The sequence below is a fragment of the Hyperolius riggenbachi genome, chromosome 10 (assembly GCF_040937935.1).
Source record: "Hyperolius riggenbachi isolate aHypRig1 chromosome 10, aHypRig1.pri, whole genome shotgun sequence".
NCBI classification, from domain to species: Eukaryota; Metazoa; Chordata; class Amphibia; order Anura; family Hyperoliidae; genus Hyperolius; species Hyperolius riggenbachi.
In genome coordinates, this window is record NC_090655.1 from 266,956,463 (window position 1) to 266,974,217 (window position 17,755).

Consider the following 17,755-nt stretch of genomic DNA (forward strand, 5'->3'; position numbering starts at 1 on the left):
TTCATTACTTCTTCTGGTTCCCACTCCTGGTTACTCTGACAGATATTTCCTCGTCTCTCTCTTCGCTCTTGTCCCACTCCTCCCTTCCCATTCTCCTCTCCCCCCTTCCTCGACCGTCTCTCCCTCCTCTGCCTTGTCCTCTTCCTCTTCCTCTTCTGTTCCTCCCCCTGCCCCTGCCTCTCCTGGGGGTATTGTTTTCCTCTAAAAAAGTGACTGATTTTCTACTTCCAATAGAACCCTCTGTATCAATACTAGACGGCTCCAGACTCTCTAGTCCAGAGGACCCCTTTCTATCTCTTCGTCTAGATTTCTTTTGTTCAATCCTACTAATTGGATTGAGGGCCTCATCCGAGTCCCAACCAGCTAAGTCCCTCTGAAATTTCTGTTGTTTTTGTTTCTTAATACTTGCCTGTATCTTTTCTATCTGTTTTTTCAAATTCTCATTAAATGAATTGAACTCCATATGTGTACTCAATGAGTCCAATTCCACAACACTTTCAGCTATCTCCTCCGTGATCTCTTTTAGCTGCTCACGTTCCTCATCTGCCATCATCTTTAGGATTTCCAATCCCCGCTCCAATGCTTTTTCCTTCCATTTCTCCACAAACCGCGGAGTTAGGAGGTTACCAGCAGGGATAATTCTCTCCAAAACGCCATTTGGTATTATACCTGCTTTAACATAAGACTCCAGAAGAGACGCATTCCACTTGCGTTTAAGTTGCTTTATCAATAAATTTTTATGTATAAAAAATAGTTCCTTAAGTTCAGAGGTATCATCATCAGTTTCCACAGCTACATTTGAAAAGCTGGCAGCAATTTCACCATCAAGATCCTCACCAATTGTATATGCCATGACAATACTCAATAAATTTTTGTGCGTGCACAACTAAAACATCCTCTTGTCTGTCTACATAAAAATATTAATAAAAAGGAGGAAAAAGGGAATATAACCCAATATATATTAGGATTGGAGTGGTTGATAGGGGATGCCAGCACCAATTAACTGGCTTTTTTGCTTATTGTTTATAAAACAGTTTTACATCATGAAAATCTCAATAAGAAAAGCAAAATTGTCCATTGGATAATTGGTCAATGTACCCTCCAAGAAAAAACCCCCCCCTCCCGGATGTCTTTTTGTATCTCTTTGAACTGGACATTGTTGTCATATTGCCATCATCAAATTGGGAGCGATGCTGACATACTTTGGGCGTGCATGACTCATCCCAGCCACCGTACAAGCTATTATGCAAGCTTGGTTGTTGCTATGGAGCTGTATGGGGCGGAGCGAGGGACTGTTTTTAAATGAACATGACGGCCAGACTGGCCACACCCTGATGAAACGCCCAATGTGGGCGTGAAACGCGTCGGTGGGCGGTGCATTAGCCGACACAGCGGATGCTAACTCAGTGACACAACATCCTGGCCGCACGATCCCCGGATAGAGGAACCAGCGTGGTTGGCGTGGATACGGAAGCACACGCGGCGGGCAACATGTCAATACGTAAGGTGACGGAATCCGCAACACGCTTGGTGAGACCATGGTTATAACAGCATCTAAAGTGAGTGTGGAGCCATTCTAACAAAAACGGGGACTGTCCTTACGGGTGAGACCCATCCACAGTGGTACCTTGTATCCTTAAGGCTGGAAATATACAAGTTATCCGGAATTTGCATCTTAAGTCGGATCTTGTTTTGTATATACGGAGAATTGTCCTTGATTGGATGCCAAAGGTAGTCCTGCCTAATAGGTGATCAGTGGGGGCCCCCAGGACTTAGAGACAGTGTGGCAGTGTGGATGTTGGATACATGCGCGGGCGGATGGATGGTATGTTTATTGAACTCTCTGGCCAGAGATAGACTATCTGGATATCTGCAGAAAATTGCTCTATGTGTTATGGCTAAATTGCACTGCATTGTTCCTTGGTTTTAATGATTAGGGGATATGTTATATTGAGGGTTGTATTGAGGGTTTTGTATTGAGGGGACCGTGTCTAATAGGTATTAATAAATTGAACTGTATTGGTATAATTATGGTGGCCTTATGACCTTATTATGTGCACACGTATTTATTAATCCAATGTATTGAGTGTTGGCCCCACCCCTTATCTTGGAGGGTACATTGACCAATTATCCAATGGACAATTTTGCTTTTCTTATTGAGATTTTCATGGCTCTCACCATCGCCTGGTTGCTAGGGGCAGCTCCTGCTGTCTCTCTCCCCTGGGCCAGCTTCTGCACCGCCTCAAGCAGGATTTTGGCTTGCGCCTCTGAGGCCTCTCGCAGGGCTTCCGTGGCTTGCTGTTGAGTCACCATACTCGCCTGCTGAGACACCATACTCTGCTGTAGCTGCACAGTTGCTAAGGCCATTTGTTTCAGCAATTCCTCCATCATGCATACAAGGAGACTGGCCCTTTAAATGTCACTTTTTAAAAACGGAACTTTTTCTTTTCCTGCAGTGCTGCGCTGCCTGCATCCGAGCACCAGTTGTGAAGTTTAGAGGGGGTCGCAGCCAGCACGCAGTACACAGATGTATAAAACAAAGCCCGTTTGTTGTGCAGTAGAAGAAAACAGCTTCAATGCAGCAGTAATAAGTGGAAAATAACAGTTCAGCTTACTTCAGCTTGGTAATATACAGTCCAGCAGGATCAAACAAAGTTCAGTTTTCATCAGGCCAACACCATACAAACAACAGACAGGGTATGGTTTGGCTTCCATCAAATACTCCAATATTCCTTGTCAGGAGCTTCCATAGCATACTTGCTACTCCTTCAACACCTCTCCTCAGACTGCCTCTGAGGCTGCTTCTTAAGCATAAATTTGCATCTCATCAATACCATAATTAGTGAGACTCTCAGCCTCACTGACAACCAGGTGTGTACCTAGGTGGGATGGGAAGGCCCGCCCTTCCTTCCCTCCCATCCCAGGAGTCCGGCCCTGAGAAGAAAAAAACCAAGCAGCAACTGCTTGCTGCTAAAATCCGGACTCCCTTCCTAGGACCACACAGGGTTTTAAAGTGACCATAGTCCAAATACCGGGGAAATATACCTCCCATCTATTACCCAGCCCCGATGGCCCCTACAACATTCAGTACCACAGTCCTCTCCTCCAGTGTGCCTTGCTCATCATCTGGTGCTTCTCTCCTCCTCTACATGCACACATTCCTGGGAGGTTACAGCAGTGCCAGCAGCGGTAGATGGATGAGGATATGAGGAGAGAACAGCTGGAGACAGAGGAAGAGCAGAGGCCTGCAGCTAATCAGCTATAAATTATCATTACTTATGGCTCTGGCACCTGATGAAATAGGCAGAGGAGACTGCAGCTCCATATCCTGACCATAATACAAAAGAAGGAGACAGTACACTATTCGCTTCTTCAAGTAAACTGTATTGTTACAACAGCATACAGCTTACAGAGCAGACAAGACACACGACATGTGTATAGCTTCATGTGTATGCATCAAGGCATATAGCTATAGCTATATGCCCTGATGCAAGGTCTTTAGTCTCCGCTCAGAGGTAGACGCAATGTCCGGGTCATCATAAATTATGGCCATGGACTTGAAGAATTCTTCAACTGACCTAAGTGCTTCATGCCCTGTTGGTAAATTATACGCCCAGGTTTGAGCATCCCCTGAGAGTAAAGTCTTGATAAAAGTGATTCTCTGTGCCTCTGTCCCTGACAAATTAGGCCTTAGTTCAAAATATGACATCACACGATTCTTAAAATTCTGAAAGTCAGATCTATGGCCAGAAAACTTTTCAGGTACAGACATTCTCAAGTCTGTGACTGGAGGGGATCGCACTGAATTGACAGTCGTCTGAAGGACTTGCAGCGACCCAGATAAGGCAGAGATCTGGGCACTCTGATGAGATTTTCCACCGAGGTGGTGAGTGTGTCCAGACGAGTGCTAAGTGCGTCCATATTGTTTTGGTCTGGCGTTCTGTAACGATAGGTGTCAGCAACCAGAGAGCAAATCTGATCCTTGGCGATCTGCAGTATCCCCAAGAATACAGATATATCTGATTATTGAGGATCTGCAGAATCGCCAATAATCAGACACGTCTAACCTCTAGACACCTGAGTGTGTGAGTGTTTTGGTGCAACAGTATCTTTGGACCATCGGGGTAGCAGGTGGTCCAATAAGTAGAGAAGACTCTACTGCAGACAAGGACACCAGGAGGGGGAGTCCCTGACTGCTAAGGAGCAGTGTCCCCTCAGAGGAGCAGGGGAACACTGCAGGAAGGCTGGAACCCCTATGGAGGGTTACAGCTAGGAGGTCAGACAGACCAGGTCGGCAACAGAATATCAGAAATGCAAAGTACCAAATCAGTGACCAGAAGAGTAGTCAGGGAAGCAATAAGTCGTAACAGATATCAGAATAAAGTCTAGTCTGAGGTGTGAGGACCGTGATCTCAACACCCTGGAACTATGCTAGAGAATACACAGATGATTTACAGTATTCCTAGTCTGGGGTGTGAGGGCTGTGATCTCAACACCCTGGAACTATGCTAGAGAATAACACAGATGATATACAGTATTCCTAGTCTGGGGTGTGAGGGCCGTGATCTCAACACCCTGGAACTATGCTAGAGAATAACACAGATGATATACAGTATTCCTAGTCTGGGGTGTGAGGGCCGTGATCTCAACACCCTGGAACTATGCTAGAGAATAACACAGATGATATACAGTAACTGGCTAAGTGTGGAATCCCAGGTCCTCCTGGTTCCACCACACTGAAGGATCTGACTAAGGTCTGAGTGCTAACACATAGGTATTCGCAACGCCAGACAACCAGCAACTGAACAGCAAGAGATATATATATATATATATATATATATATATATATAGTAAAACGCCCTGCAGCGCCGCCCAGCTCCCACCAAGCAATCACTAGCTGAGCAGAGATCAGCTGACCGCCCTGATCAGCTGATCTTCCTCCTATTGGTATAAAGAGCCTGTCTTGCAGCACGCGTGCGTAGCTCTCCATCTGTGTGCACTACTAGGTCCAGACAACCCAGATGCATGTTGCTGCGGGGAAACCGCTGCACTGGACGTGGAATCCGTCGCCTTGCAGTCAGAACACGCGGCGGCCGTCACGCCGTTCTTCCGATGCGTACCATTAGTTCCAGTCGCATGCTGACGCGGACAAACCGCCGCATCAGACGCGGAATCAGCCGCCTTGCTGTCAGAACACGCGGCGGCTTTTCCGCTATTCATCACAGATAGGATGGCAATATGGCACATAAATGGCAGATGAAATTCAATGTTAAAAATGGTAAGTAAAGTCATGCATTTTGGTCATACCAATGGTCTAGCACCATACAAAATAAACGGGACACAGATGGGGACATTAAGATTGGAGGAAGACTTAGCAGTACTTGTCAACAACAAGTTAAATAATCATATTCATTGCTAAGCAGCTTTGGCAAATCCTATTTTGTGATGCATTAAAAAGGGAAATAAAGACTTGGGATGCTAGCATAATACTACCCATTTAACTCTTTAAAGGACACCCGAAGCTAAAATAAACTAATGAAATAAACAATTGTATCTATCTTCTTTCTCCTAAAAATGACTTTTTAAGATATTCCACAGTTTTATTTTAAATCTACTTTTTAAGTTTTAACTGTTTTATTGTTTTTGCTCAGGGACACATTTTTTGAAGTATGTCAGAGCTAAAATCTATGAACTATTGTCCCTTTTTATCTCTTTCCTGCACTCAGAAGCCATTTTCTGCTAGGAAAGTGTTTTATGGTTGGAATTTCTTATCAGTGAGGGTCACACTGTAGTCACTTCCTGTCTGTCAGGACTGAGTCAGCCACTTACATACCTGATATTTAACTCTTTCAGGCAGAGAAAGAAAAAAGAAACACAGCATAGGTATTTGTGTGCAAGGCACTGTACATACCCATGTCTATCTCATCATGTGACATGTCACCTCTGGTATCCTTTAACATATATAAATACATCAAAGGGCAATATAAAAGCATGGCAGATGTGCTTTTTTTGTCCCTAAAGTTGTGCATAGGACTATGGTACAAGATCTGCTCATGGAGGAAAATAGCTTAAACCATTTATTTACAAACAGGTTCTTTACAGTATTAGTGATTAAAATATAGAATGTATTACTACGGGAAGTAATTATTATTTCATCATTATTTATTTATAAAGCGCCAACATATTCTGTGGCTCTGTAAAAAGTAACAAACAAACAAGGGGTAAAGAATAATACAGACAATGGTATACAGCCATTTATGAAATACAGAGTTGGTACAAAATACAGAATCAGTCGTTACAGTGACAACATTAATATGAATAAATGTGCAACAAATTACAAGACCCAAAAAGGTGAGAGAGCCCTGCCCTTGTGAGCTTACAATCTAAAGGATTATGGCAACTTCTATAACTGCATTTAAAGGACAACTGTAACAATAAGAATAACATTATCAGTTGCCTGGCTATCCTGCTCATCTTCTTTCTCTAATACTTTTAGCCATAGCCCCTGAACAAGCATGCAGCAGATCAGGCGTTTATGACCCTAATGTCACATCTGACAAGATTAGCCACATGCTTGTTTCTGATGTTATTCAGACAGTACTGCAGCCAAATAGATAGGGCTGCCAGGCAACTGGTATTGTTTAAATACTGTAGTAAGCGTAATGAAAAAAAAATGCATAATTTTTACAATAATTATGTATAAATGATTTAGTCAGTGTTTGCCCATTGTAAAATCTTTCCTCGCCCTGATTTACATTTTGACATTTATGACATGGCAAATCTTTACTGCTGGCAGGCGATGTCTGCGGAAGGAGATGCTGATTTTTTGGTAGTTGGAAAAAGCTGTTATTTCTCCCAGTGCAACAAGGCTCCCACAAGGTGATGTCAGCACCATGGTCATTATGACATCACACTGTGGGAGGGGTTTCATCACAATATCAGCCATACAGAGCCCCCTGATGATCAGTTAGTGAAAAGGAAAAGATTTCTCATGGGAAAGGGGGTATCCGCTAATGATTGGGATGAAGTTCAATCCTTGGTTACAGGATCTCTTTAAAAGGAAACTAAATATGGCAGCCTCCATATTCCTCTCACTTCAGTTGTCCTTAAGGGGGACTTAGCTGCTTTCCTTGCATTCAAATGAATCAACAAATGTAGAGGAGATCCACAAGAGGATTGAAGTGCTGTGTGTAGAGCCCTGTCCCCCTGTCCCAAAGGGCCTACCAATCAGCAAAACAAAGATGGGTCAGCACCACTCAAATAAAGTGCATCAACTCTTGTATTGCATTAATAGATTGCTGCCACGTTGATGCAATAAAAGATCTGATGATCTTTACTTGAGTGGTGCTGACCCATCTTTGCTCTGCTCTTCCTTGCATTCAAAGACATCCATGGCTATAGTTACAAGCTATTTCCCGGGGGTGTTGATCCAAAGAAATTGTAACTTATTGCCACCTGGAGACAGCAGGGCTGTGGAGTCGGAGTTGAGCCATTTTGGGTACCTGGAGTCGGAGTTGGAGTCCATGGTTTCATAAGCTGAGGAGTAGTGTTGGGCGAACACCTAGATGTTCGGGTTCGCGAACGTTCGCCGAACATCGCCGCGATGTTCGGGTGTTCGCGCCGAACTCCGAACATAATGGAAGTCAATGGGGACCCGAACTTCCGTGCTTTGTAAAGCTTCCTTACATGCTACATACCCCAAATTTGCAGGGTATGTGCACCTTGGGAGTGAGTACAAGAGGAAAAAAAAATATTTGAAAAAGAGCTTATAGTTTTTGAGAAAATTGATTGTAAAGTTTCAAAGGAAAAACTGTCTTTTAAATGTGGAAAATGTCATGTTTCTTTGCACAGGTAACATGCTTTTTGTCGCCATGCAGTCATAAATGTAATACAGAGAAGAGGTTCCAGGAAAAGGGACCGGAAACGCTAACCCAGCAGCAGCAGCAGCACACGTGAGGGAACAGGAGGAGCCGCAGAAGGAGAAGGCCACGCTTTTTGAGACACAACATCCCAGGCCTTGAATGAGGACAAATAGCGTGCGGATATAGCAATGCTTTTTGCCGCCATGCAGTCATAAATGTAATAAAGATGAGAGGTTCAATAAACAGGGACCGGAAACGCTAACCAAGCAGCAGCAGCAGCACACGTGAGGGAACAGGAGGAGCCGCAGGAGGAGAAGGCCACGCTTTTTGAGACACAACATCCCAGGCCTTGCATGAGGACAAATAGCGTGCGGATATAGCAATGCTTTTTGCCGCCATGCAGTCATAAATGTAATAAAGATGAGAGGTTCAATAAACAGGGACCGGAAACGCTAACCAAGCAGCAGCAGCAGCACACGTGAGGGAACAGGAGGAGCCGCAGGAGGAGAAGGCCACGCTTTTTGAGACACAACATCCCAGGCCTTGCATGAGGACAAATAGCGTGCGGATATAGCAATGCTTTTTGCCGCCATGCAGTCATAAATGTAATAAAGATGAGAGGTTCAATAAACAGGGACCGGAAACGCTAACCAAGCAGCAGCAGCAGCACACGTGAGGGAACAGGAGGAGCCGCAGGAGGAGAAGGCCACGCTTTTTGAGACACAACATCCCAGGCCTTGAATGAGGACAAATAGCGTGCGGATATAGCAATGCTTTTTGCCGCCATGCAGTCATAAATGTAATAAAGATGAGAGGTTCAATAAACAGGGACCGGAAACGCGAACCCATCACAGATGGTCATTGGTCATGTTACTTGGTTGGGGTCCAGGAGTGTTGCGTAGTCGTTTCCAATCCAGGATTGATTCATTTTAATTTGAGTCAGACGGTCTGCATTTTCTGTGGAGAGGCGGATACGCCAATCTGTGACAATGCCTCCGGCAGCACTGAAACAGCGTTCCGACATAACGCTGGCTGCCGGGCAAGCCAGCACCTCTATTGCGTACATTGCCAGTTCTTGCCAGGTGTCTAGCTTCGATACCCAATAGTTGAAGGGTGCAGATGGATTGTTCAACACAGCTACGCCATCTGACATGTAGTCCTTGACCATCTTCTCCAGGCGATCGGTGTTGGAGGTGGATCTGCACGCTTGCTGTTCTGTGGGCTGCTGCTGCATGGGTGTCATAAAATTTTCCCACTCCAAGGACACTGCCGATACCATTCCCTTTTGGGCACTAGCTGCGGCTTGTGTTGTTTGCTGCCCTCCTGGTCGTCCTGGGTTTGCGGAAGTCAGTCTGTCGGCGTACAACTGGCTAGAGGAGGGGGAGGATGTCAATCTCCTCTCTAAAGTCTCCACAAGGGCCTGCTGGTATTCTTCCATTTTGACCTGTCTGACTCTTTCTTCAAGCAGTTTTGGAACATTGTGTTTGTACCGTGGATCCAGAAGGGTATAAACCCAGTAATTGGTGTTGTCCAGAATGCGCACAATGCGTGGGTCGCGTTCAATGCAGTCTAGCATGAATTGAGCCATGTGTGCCAGAGTCCTGCCAGAATCCTCATCATCCTCTTGTGAGCGTTGTGATAGTTGTTGTGATGCATCATAGTCGTCACCTTCTTCCGTGTCTGCTTCTGCTGACCATTCGCGCTGAATTGTGGAAGTCCAACGTGCACCGCTCTGGCCCTCGTCAGTGGTGGCAGGAAATTCCTGCTCCAACTCCAGCTGTTCCTCCTCCTCTTCTTCGTCATAGCTGCTAGGGCCAGCGTTTCCTGAGGCGGATGGCCTGATGTTGGTACCATCACGCTGATCGTTTTCTCCCTCAGATTCCCCCAGTTGCATCATGACAGCTGTTTCCTTGATTTTCAACATTGACCTCTTCAGTAAACACAGCAGTGGTATGGTAATGCTGACTGAAGAGTTGTCACTGCTCACAAGCAACGTGGATTGCTCAAAATTTTGGAGGACTTGGCAGAGGTCCAACATGTTGGCCCAATCGGATCCACAGAAGCTTGGCAGCTGTCCGGATGCGCCTTGGTACTGCGCCGTCATGTACTGGACCACTGCACTCTTCTGCTCGCAAAAGCGGGCTAGCATGTGCAGCGTAGAATTCCAGCGCGTAGGGACATCACACAGCAAGCGATGGTGGGGGAGATTGAAGCGCTCCTGCATCTTGGCGAGTGCCCCCGAAGCAGTACTGGAATTTCTGCAATGTTTGGCCACTTATCGCACCTTCAACAGAAGATCGGCCACGCCTGGGTATGTCCTCAGGAACCACTGAACTACTAGGTTCATCACGTGCGCCAGGCAAGGGATGTGTGTCAGCTTAGCCAACCTTAAAGCGCGAATGAGATTACTCCCATTATCACACACAACCATGCCCGGTTTGAGGTCCAGCGGTGCCAGCCACAAATCCGTCTGATCCTTTATTCCCCTCCAAATTTCCTCCCCTGTGTGCTGCTTATCCCCAAGGCAGATCAGCTTCAGCGACGCTTGCTTACGCATGCCAACAGCTGTGCTGCACTGCTTCCACGATCCTACTGCTGCTGGGTTAGCGTTTCCGGATGAGGTACAGCTTTGAGATGCGTTGGAGGAGAAGGAGTCAGAGAGGTAGGTGCTGCTGTTATCCAGTGGAAGGGATGGCAGTGCAGCTGTTTGCGGCGTGGGCAACAACCGCGCCGTAGCAGGTGAGGAATCGCTGCCAGGCTCCACAAGGTTCACCCAGTGCGCGGTAAGGGAGATGTATCGACCCTGGCCGAACGCACTCGTCCAGGTGTCAGTGGTGAGGTGAACCTTGCAGGCAACGGCATTCTTCAAGCTTCGGGTTATTTTGCTGACCACGTGCTCATGCAACTCAGGCACTGCAGAGCGCGCAAAGTGATAGCGGCTGGGAACCACGTAACGTGGGATGAACACTGACATCATGCCCTTGAAGCTGTTTGTCTCCACCACTCGATATGGCAGCATTTCGCAGGCCAGAAGCTTGGCTATGCTGGCTGTTAGTGCCACGGCCCGGGGGTCATTTGCTGGCAATTTCCTCTTGCACTCAAACATCTCCGAGACAGACAACTGAACCGTAGGGCTGCACACTGAAGGGCTGTTGGTTGTTGTGTTTGATGAAGACTGGGAGACCTCAAGAGCACTATTCCGGAAAGTGACAGTGTCAGCGTCGTCTGATGTTTGTGAATGTTGTTGTGAACCACGCAATGGCTGGGCTACTGCTGCTGCTGAGGAGGGTCTGGTGGTAAATCTGGTGACCCCAAGGGAGGCAGTGTTGCTGGTACCCTGTCCTGCCGCGTTTGCCCACAGAGTGGGATGTTTGGATACCATGTGGCGGGTCATGCTGGTGGTGGAGAGGTTGTTAATATTTTTCCCCCTGCTCAGGCGGGTCTTGCACACCTTGCAAATCACCATGGTACCATCCTCACTGCAGTCTTCAAAGAAAGCCCAGACTTTGGAGCACCTGCCTTGCTGGCGATTTCTGTTTGCGCCTCTTTTGCGTCTAACTTGAACTTCCATGCTTGTGGTGCCTGAAATTTCGCGCCGCCTACCTTGTGGCACAAGGCGAACTCGTGCAGCAGTGGGTTCTTCAACAGACTCATCTGTGCTGCTACGAAGGAGATGTTCTCCTTCACATACAAAATCTGGGTCTGTGTCCACATTGTCCAAACCCTCCTCTTCCATCTCCTCAAACTCGTCATATGTGATTGTGGGCCGCCGCCGTGGAGTAGAGCTCCCCAGAACAACCTCTGCGCAGCTCACTCCAACGTCGTCTTCCAGATCTTCTCGGCCGACCTCCTGCAATTGAAACCCCTCCTGCCTAACTTGCTCTGGGATTTGGGTTTCAAAGTCCTCGGACTCGCCTTGCATTTCAGTGCGCGGTGCATTTCCCACAGTTAATGGTTGTGAATCCGGGCACAACATTTCTGGCTGTTCCTCCATTGACCTTTGAAAGGTGGAACTTTGTTGGGCTGGGAATAGCTCCTGCGAATACCCCATTGTGTCCTGAGGAAATTCATCGAACTGGTTATCTGGCAGTTGTGTGCGTGGTGTCGCTGCCGGTTGTGTCAGCTTTGTGCCCACTGGCTCCTTGTAACTGGCTGAGGACTCGGACCTCGTGCGTGATGTGCTGGTGCTGCTTAACCCACTGCTGGACGCTTGAGAGGTCATCCAAGTAATTATCTGGTCCTGTTCTTTTGGATTTGTGAGGGTTGTTGTCCTGGACAACATGGGCGGTATTGAGTGGGTTTTCTTGGGTGCTCCCCTGTGGCTTGTACGTGAACCGTCAGGGGAAACACCTCTTCCCTTGCCCCTCCCTCTTTCACCGGATTTCTTCCTCATTTCACTTATCCTTAAAGTACACGCTGACTGGCAGCAGTACAGTGGCAGTACAGAAATGCTATACAGTGGCGGGTGAGCGGTGTACCACTATTCCCAGCAGCGACACAGAGCACAATGCTATACAGTGGCGGGTGAGCGGTGTACCACTATTCCCAGCAGCGACACAGAGCACAATGCTATACAGTGGCGGGTGAGCGGTGTACCACTATTCCCAGCAGCGACACAGAGCACAATGCTATACAGTGGCGGGTGAGTGGTGTACCACTATTCCCAGCAGCGACACAGAGCACAATTCTATACAGTGGCGGGTGAGCGGTGTACCACTATTCCCAGCAGCGACACAGAGCACAATGCTATACAGTGGCGGGTGAGCGGTGTACCACTATTCCCAGCAGCGACACAGAGCACAATGCTATACAGTGGCGGGTGAGCGGTGTACCACTATTCCCAGCAGCGACACAGAGCACAATGCTATACAGTGGCGGGAGAGCGGTGTACCACTATTCCCAGCAGCGACACAGAGCACAATGCTATATAGTGGCGGTTGAGCGGTGTACCACTATTCCCAGCAGCGTCACAGAGCACAATGCTATACAGTGGCGGGTGAGCGGTGTACCACTATTCCCAGCAGCGACACAGAGCACAATGCTATACAGTGGCGGGTGAGCGGTGTACTACTATTCAAAGCAGACACAGAGTGGCAGTAAACAGAATGCTATATAGTGTGGCTGAGCGAGGTACACAGAGTGGCAGTAAACAGAATGCTATATAGTGTGGCTGAGCGAGCGGAGTACTACTATTCCCAGTAGACACAGAACAGCAAACAGAATGCTATATAGTGTGGCTGAGCGGTGTACCACTATTCCCAGCAGCGACACAGAGCACAATGCTATACAGTGGCGGGTGAGCGGTGTACCACTATTCCCAGCAGCGACACAGAGCACAATGCTATACAGTGGCGGGTGAGCAGTGTACCACTATTCCCAGCAGCGACACAGAGCACAATGCTATACAGTGGCGGGTGAGCGGTGTACTACTATTCCCAGCAGACACAGAGTGGCAGTAAACAGAATGCTATATAGTGCGGCTGAGCGAGCGGTGTACTACTATTCCCAGCAGACACAGAACAGTAAACAGAATGCTATATAGTGTGGCTAAGCGAGGTACACAGAGTGGCAGTAAACAGAATGCTATATAGTGTGGCTGAGCGAGCGGTGTACTACTATTCCCAGCAGACACAGAACAGTAAACAGAATGCTATATAGTGTGGCTGAGCGAGGTACACAGAGTGGCAGTAAACAGAATGCTGAGCGAGCGGTGTACTACTATTCCCAGCAGCGACACAATGACTGGGGGGACCCTGGCTAGCGTGGCTGGAGCGCGAACTACCCTGCCTGCCTACACAAAGCTAAACCCACAGACAAATGGCGGAAATATGACGTGGTTCGGGTATTTATTTACCCGAACCACGTGACAGTTCGGCCAATCAGAGCGCGTTCGGGTCCGAACCACGTGACCCGTTCGGCCAATCACAGCGCTAGCCGAACGTTCGGGGAACGTTCGGCCATGCGCTCTTAGTTCGGCCATGTGGCCGAACGCGAACATCACCCGAACAGGGTGATGTTCTGCAGAACCCGAACAGTGGCGAACACTGTTCGCCCAACACTACTGAGGAGTCAGAGTTGGATGATTTTTGTACAAAATCCACTGCCCTGGTAAGTATTAGCTGCTTGGAAGAACAAAGAGAAATCGAGAGCCTAATATGGTGTAGTATTGTTAAGTTGGTTGTGGTTTAAAGCAAAATATTTAGATATACTCACAAACATGAGTTACCACTTCAAGTGCAGTTGGGGCATATTAGAACCTGACCCCATATTAAGATGTCGCTCTCTGTAGATAGGAAACGGGGTAGCACCCCTCCACCGAGGGTGGAATCAAGATTTCAGCAAGGCTTGGTGTACAGAGGCGCCAGAGTAGAATAAAAACGTTTAAAAACCGTCTAAAAGGGGGATGTTCAGGTGGATTTACCTCCCTCGAAAATATAAAACTCAATTGACTCACAATATATCATTACAAAAATGTTATTCAACTCCACTTAGTGCAACGCGTTTCGCAGGTGTGGTCCTGCTTCATCAGGCAAAAAGGAGCTTAACGCAATGGGTCTAAATGCAGAAGTGAGCGCCTCATCAGGCGCTCACTTCCTCTGAGGCGCTCACTTCTGCATTTAGACCCATTGAGTTATACTCCTGTTTGCCTGATGAAGCAGGACCACACCTGCCGAAACGCATTGCACTAAGCGGAGTTGAATACAATTTTTGTATTGATATATTGTGACTCAATTGAGTTTTATATTTTTGAGGGAGGTAAATCCACCTGAACATCCCCCTCTTTTAGACGTTTTTTAGACGTTTTTATTCTACTCTGGTGCCTCTGTACACCAAGCCTTGCTGGTAAGTATTAGACTAAATTAGACACCATATAGTTTTTTTAAATATCTGTTCAATTTAAGAATTGCAATCAATTTTTCTGAAAGACTGGTCGTATTTTTGAAATGTTACAATGTACCACACACACGTTTAATTTTTCCCCAATTATTGTAAAAATGATTGGAAACTGAGAAAATTGCTAGGGTGTGTATATTAATAAATTGGCAAACACACACCATACAATCTTTAGAAAAATGTAAGAAAAATTTCCAGCATTCCGGATCGAAAAAAAAAAAAAAACGGAAAAAAAATGGGAAATCCGATCGGATTTTTCAGTCGAATGAAAAAAAAAAAAAAAAGCTTTCAATTTATTTTCGTGAGATCCAATCATATTTATCGAATTGCCGTAAAATCAGATCATTTTATTGTATCGTGTTTGGCCACCTTAAGGAGTCAGAGTCGGAGCCATTTTGGGTACCTGGAGTCGGTGGTTTCATAAACTGAGGCGTCGGGAGCTGGATGATTTTTTTTGTACCGACTCCACAGCCCTGGGAGGCAGGAAGGATCTTCTTCTAATTTGGGTCTAATTGGACCATGCCTTGTAAGGGTTTTTTGTCTTTCTCTGGATCAACAGGGATATGGCTTCTCACCAGTGTGAGTTCTCTCATGTACAACAAGGTTTGATTTAAACGCAAACCATTTCCCACACTCAGCACACAAAAATGGCTTGTCACCAGAGTGATCTCTCTCATGTATGACAAGCTGAGATTTATGTGCAAAACATTTTCCACACTTTGTACATGGATAGGGCTTCTTCTCATCCATGTGAGATCTCTCATGTTTAACACGGCCTGCTTTACATCCAAAACATTTTCCACACTCAACACATGAATAGGGCTTCTCACCTGTGAGAGATTTCTCATGTATGATAAGCTGTGATTTTCGTGTAAAACATTTCCCACACTCAGGCCTAGTGCACACCAGAGCGTTTCCGCTGCGGTTTGCGATCCGCTTGCGGGTGCGGATCCGCTAGGGTAATGTATTTCAATGGGCTGGTGCACACCAGAGCGGGAGGCGTTTTGCAGAAACGCATACTCCCGGGCTGCTGCAGATTTTGGATTGCGGATGCGTTTCTGCCTCAATGTTAAGTATAGGAAAAACGCAAACCGCTCTGAAAAACGGCACTTCAGAGCGGTTTGCCAGGCGGTTTTTGTTACAGTAGCTGTTCAGTAACAGCTTTACTGTAACAACACATGAAATCTACTACACCAAAAACGCTTCCCAAAACCGCAAAATGCTAGCAGAAACGCTACAGAAAAAGAAGAAAAAGCGTTTCAAAATCTGCTAGCATTTTGTGGATCTGCTAGCGGTTTTTGGTGTGCACCAGGCCTCAGCACAGGAATATGGCATATCACCAGTATGTTTTCTCTTATGACTCACAAGGTGTGATTTCTTAACAAAACATTTGCCACATTTAGCACATAAATACGGCTTCTCGCCAGTGTGAGATCTTTCATGTACAACAAGGCTTGATTTACACTTAAAACATTTCCCACACTCAGAACATGAATAAGGCTTCTCACCAGTGTGAGTTCTCTCATGTGTGACAAGATGTGATTTCCAACCAAAACATTTCCCACACTCAGCACATGAATAGGGCTTCCCACCAGCGTGAGATCTCTCATGTCTGACAAGGTTTGATTTATTCCCAAAACATTTCCCACACTCTGTACATAAACAAGGCTTCTCACCAGTGTGGGATCTTTCATGTATGACAAGATCTGATTTTTGAACAAAACATTTCCCACACTCAGCACACGAACAGGGCTTCTCACCAGTGTGATATCTCTCATGACTGACAAGACTTGATTTACTCCCAAAACATTTACCACACTCGGTACATGAAAATGTCTTCTCACCAGTATGAGATTTCTCGTGACTGAGGAGTTGTGATTTTAAAGCAAAACATTTCCCACACTCAGCACATAAATAGGGCTTCTCACCAGTGTGACATCTCTCATGTCTGACAAGGTATGATTTACACCCAAAACATTTCTCACACTCAGTACATGAATAAGGCTTCTCACCAGTGTGGGATCTTTCATGTATGACAAGATCTGATTTTTGAACAAAACATTTCCCACACTCAGCACATGAATAGGGCTTCTCACCAGTGTGATATCTCTCATGTATGACAAGATCTGATTTTTGAACAAAACATTTCCCACACTCAGCACATGAATAGGGCTTCTCACCAGTGTGATATCTCTCATGTCTGACAAGACTTGATTTACGCCCAAAACATTTCCCGCAGGTGGAACAGGAATGAGACCCTCCAGCAGGGGGAGAGCTGTGCTGGGTATGAGGCCCCTCAGGGTTAGACAAGTGAGGGGAGTCTGGGGGAACATTTGGGGTAACCAGGACATCTGCAGGAGACTCTTGTCCAGTGACATCATCATCCGTTGTACAGTCTGTGGATACAGAGAGAGGTAGAAGTAATAATGGCACCTATTAAAAACGGGCACCCCATTCACATCGATGCAAATCTTTTCTCTATTTACTCTCTAAGTGGATTAAAAGGGCCTCGCCTCAATATAAAAAAAAAAACTACTGTATATCATGTGTCATCTTTAATTTCTATAGCAAATGTATTGATTACAATAACCCATTATTGAACAAATAATTATTTCTAAAACTGTATAATTGTTTCTAAAACTGTTCCATATGCTTTCTCAGAAAAAAAAATGTTTAAATTTCAACTTTTTGCTCAACAACGAGCAGCTTCCGCTATTCTCACCTGTTACAAATGATTGTTTCTCAACAAACATATATAGGAATGGGTACCACCAGGGGGATTTAAGGTTAGGCATCACCAGGGGTGTCTTAGGGTTAGGCACTACCAGGGGGGATAAGGTTACAAACCACAAGGGGGGTCTTAGGATTAGGCACTACCAGGGGGGATTTAAGGTTACACACCACCAGGGGGGGTCTTAGGGTTAGGCACTACCAAGGGGGATAAGGTTACACACCACCAGGGGGGGGGGGTCTTAGGATTAGGCACTACCAGGGGGGAT

General features: G+C 46.3%; 1 protein-coding gene across 4 annotated transcripts in view; it reads right to left on the reverse strand.

Moving 5' to 3' along the window:
• The window catches only part of LOC137535393 (zinc finger protein 182-like), a 90,502-nt gene that overhangs the window by 62,677 nt on the left and 10,070 nt on the right, over positions 1-17,755 (reverse strand). For 3 of the 4 annotated variants that reach the window (XM_068257227.1, XM_068257226.1, XM_068257225.1), the window contains exon 3: positions 16,937-17,152. The exons of the other annotated variant lie outside the window; for it this stretch is intronic. In XM_068257227.1, the coding sequence (XP_068113328.1) occupies positions 16,937-17,152 (216 nt within the window). The remainder of the gene's footprint in view (positions 1-16,936; positions 17,153-17,755) is intronic. 4 annotated transcript variants of the gene reach the window in all.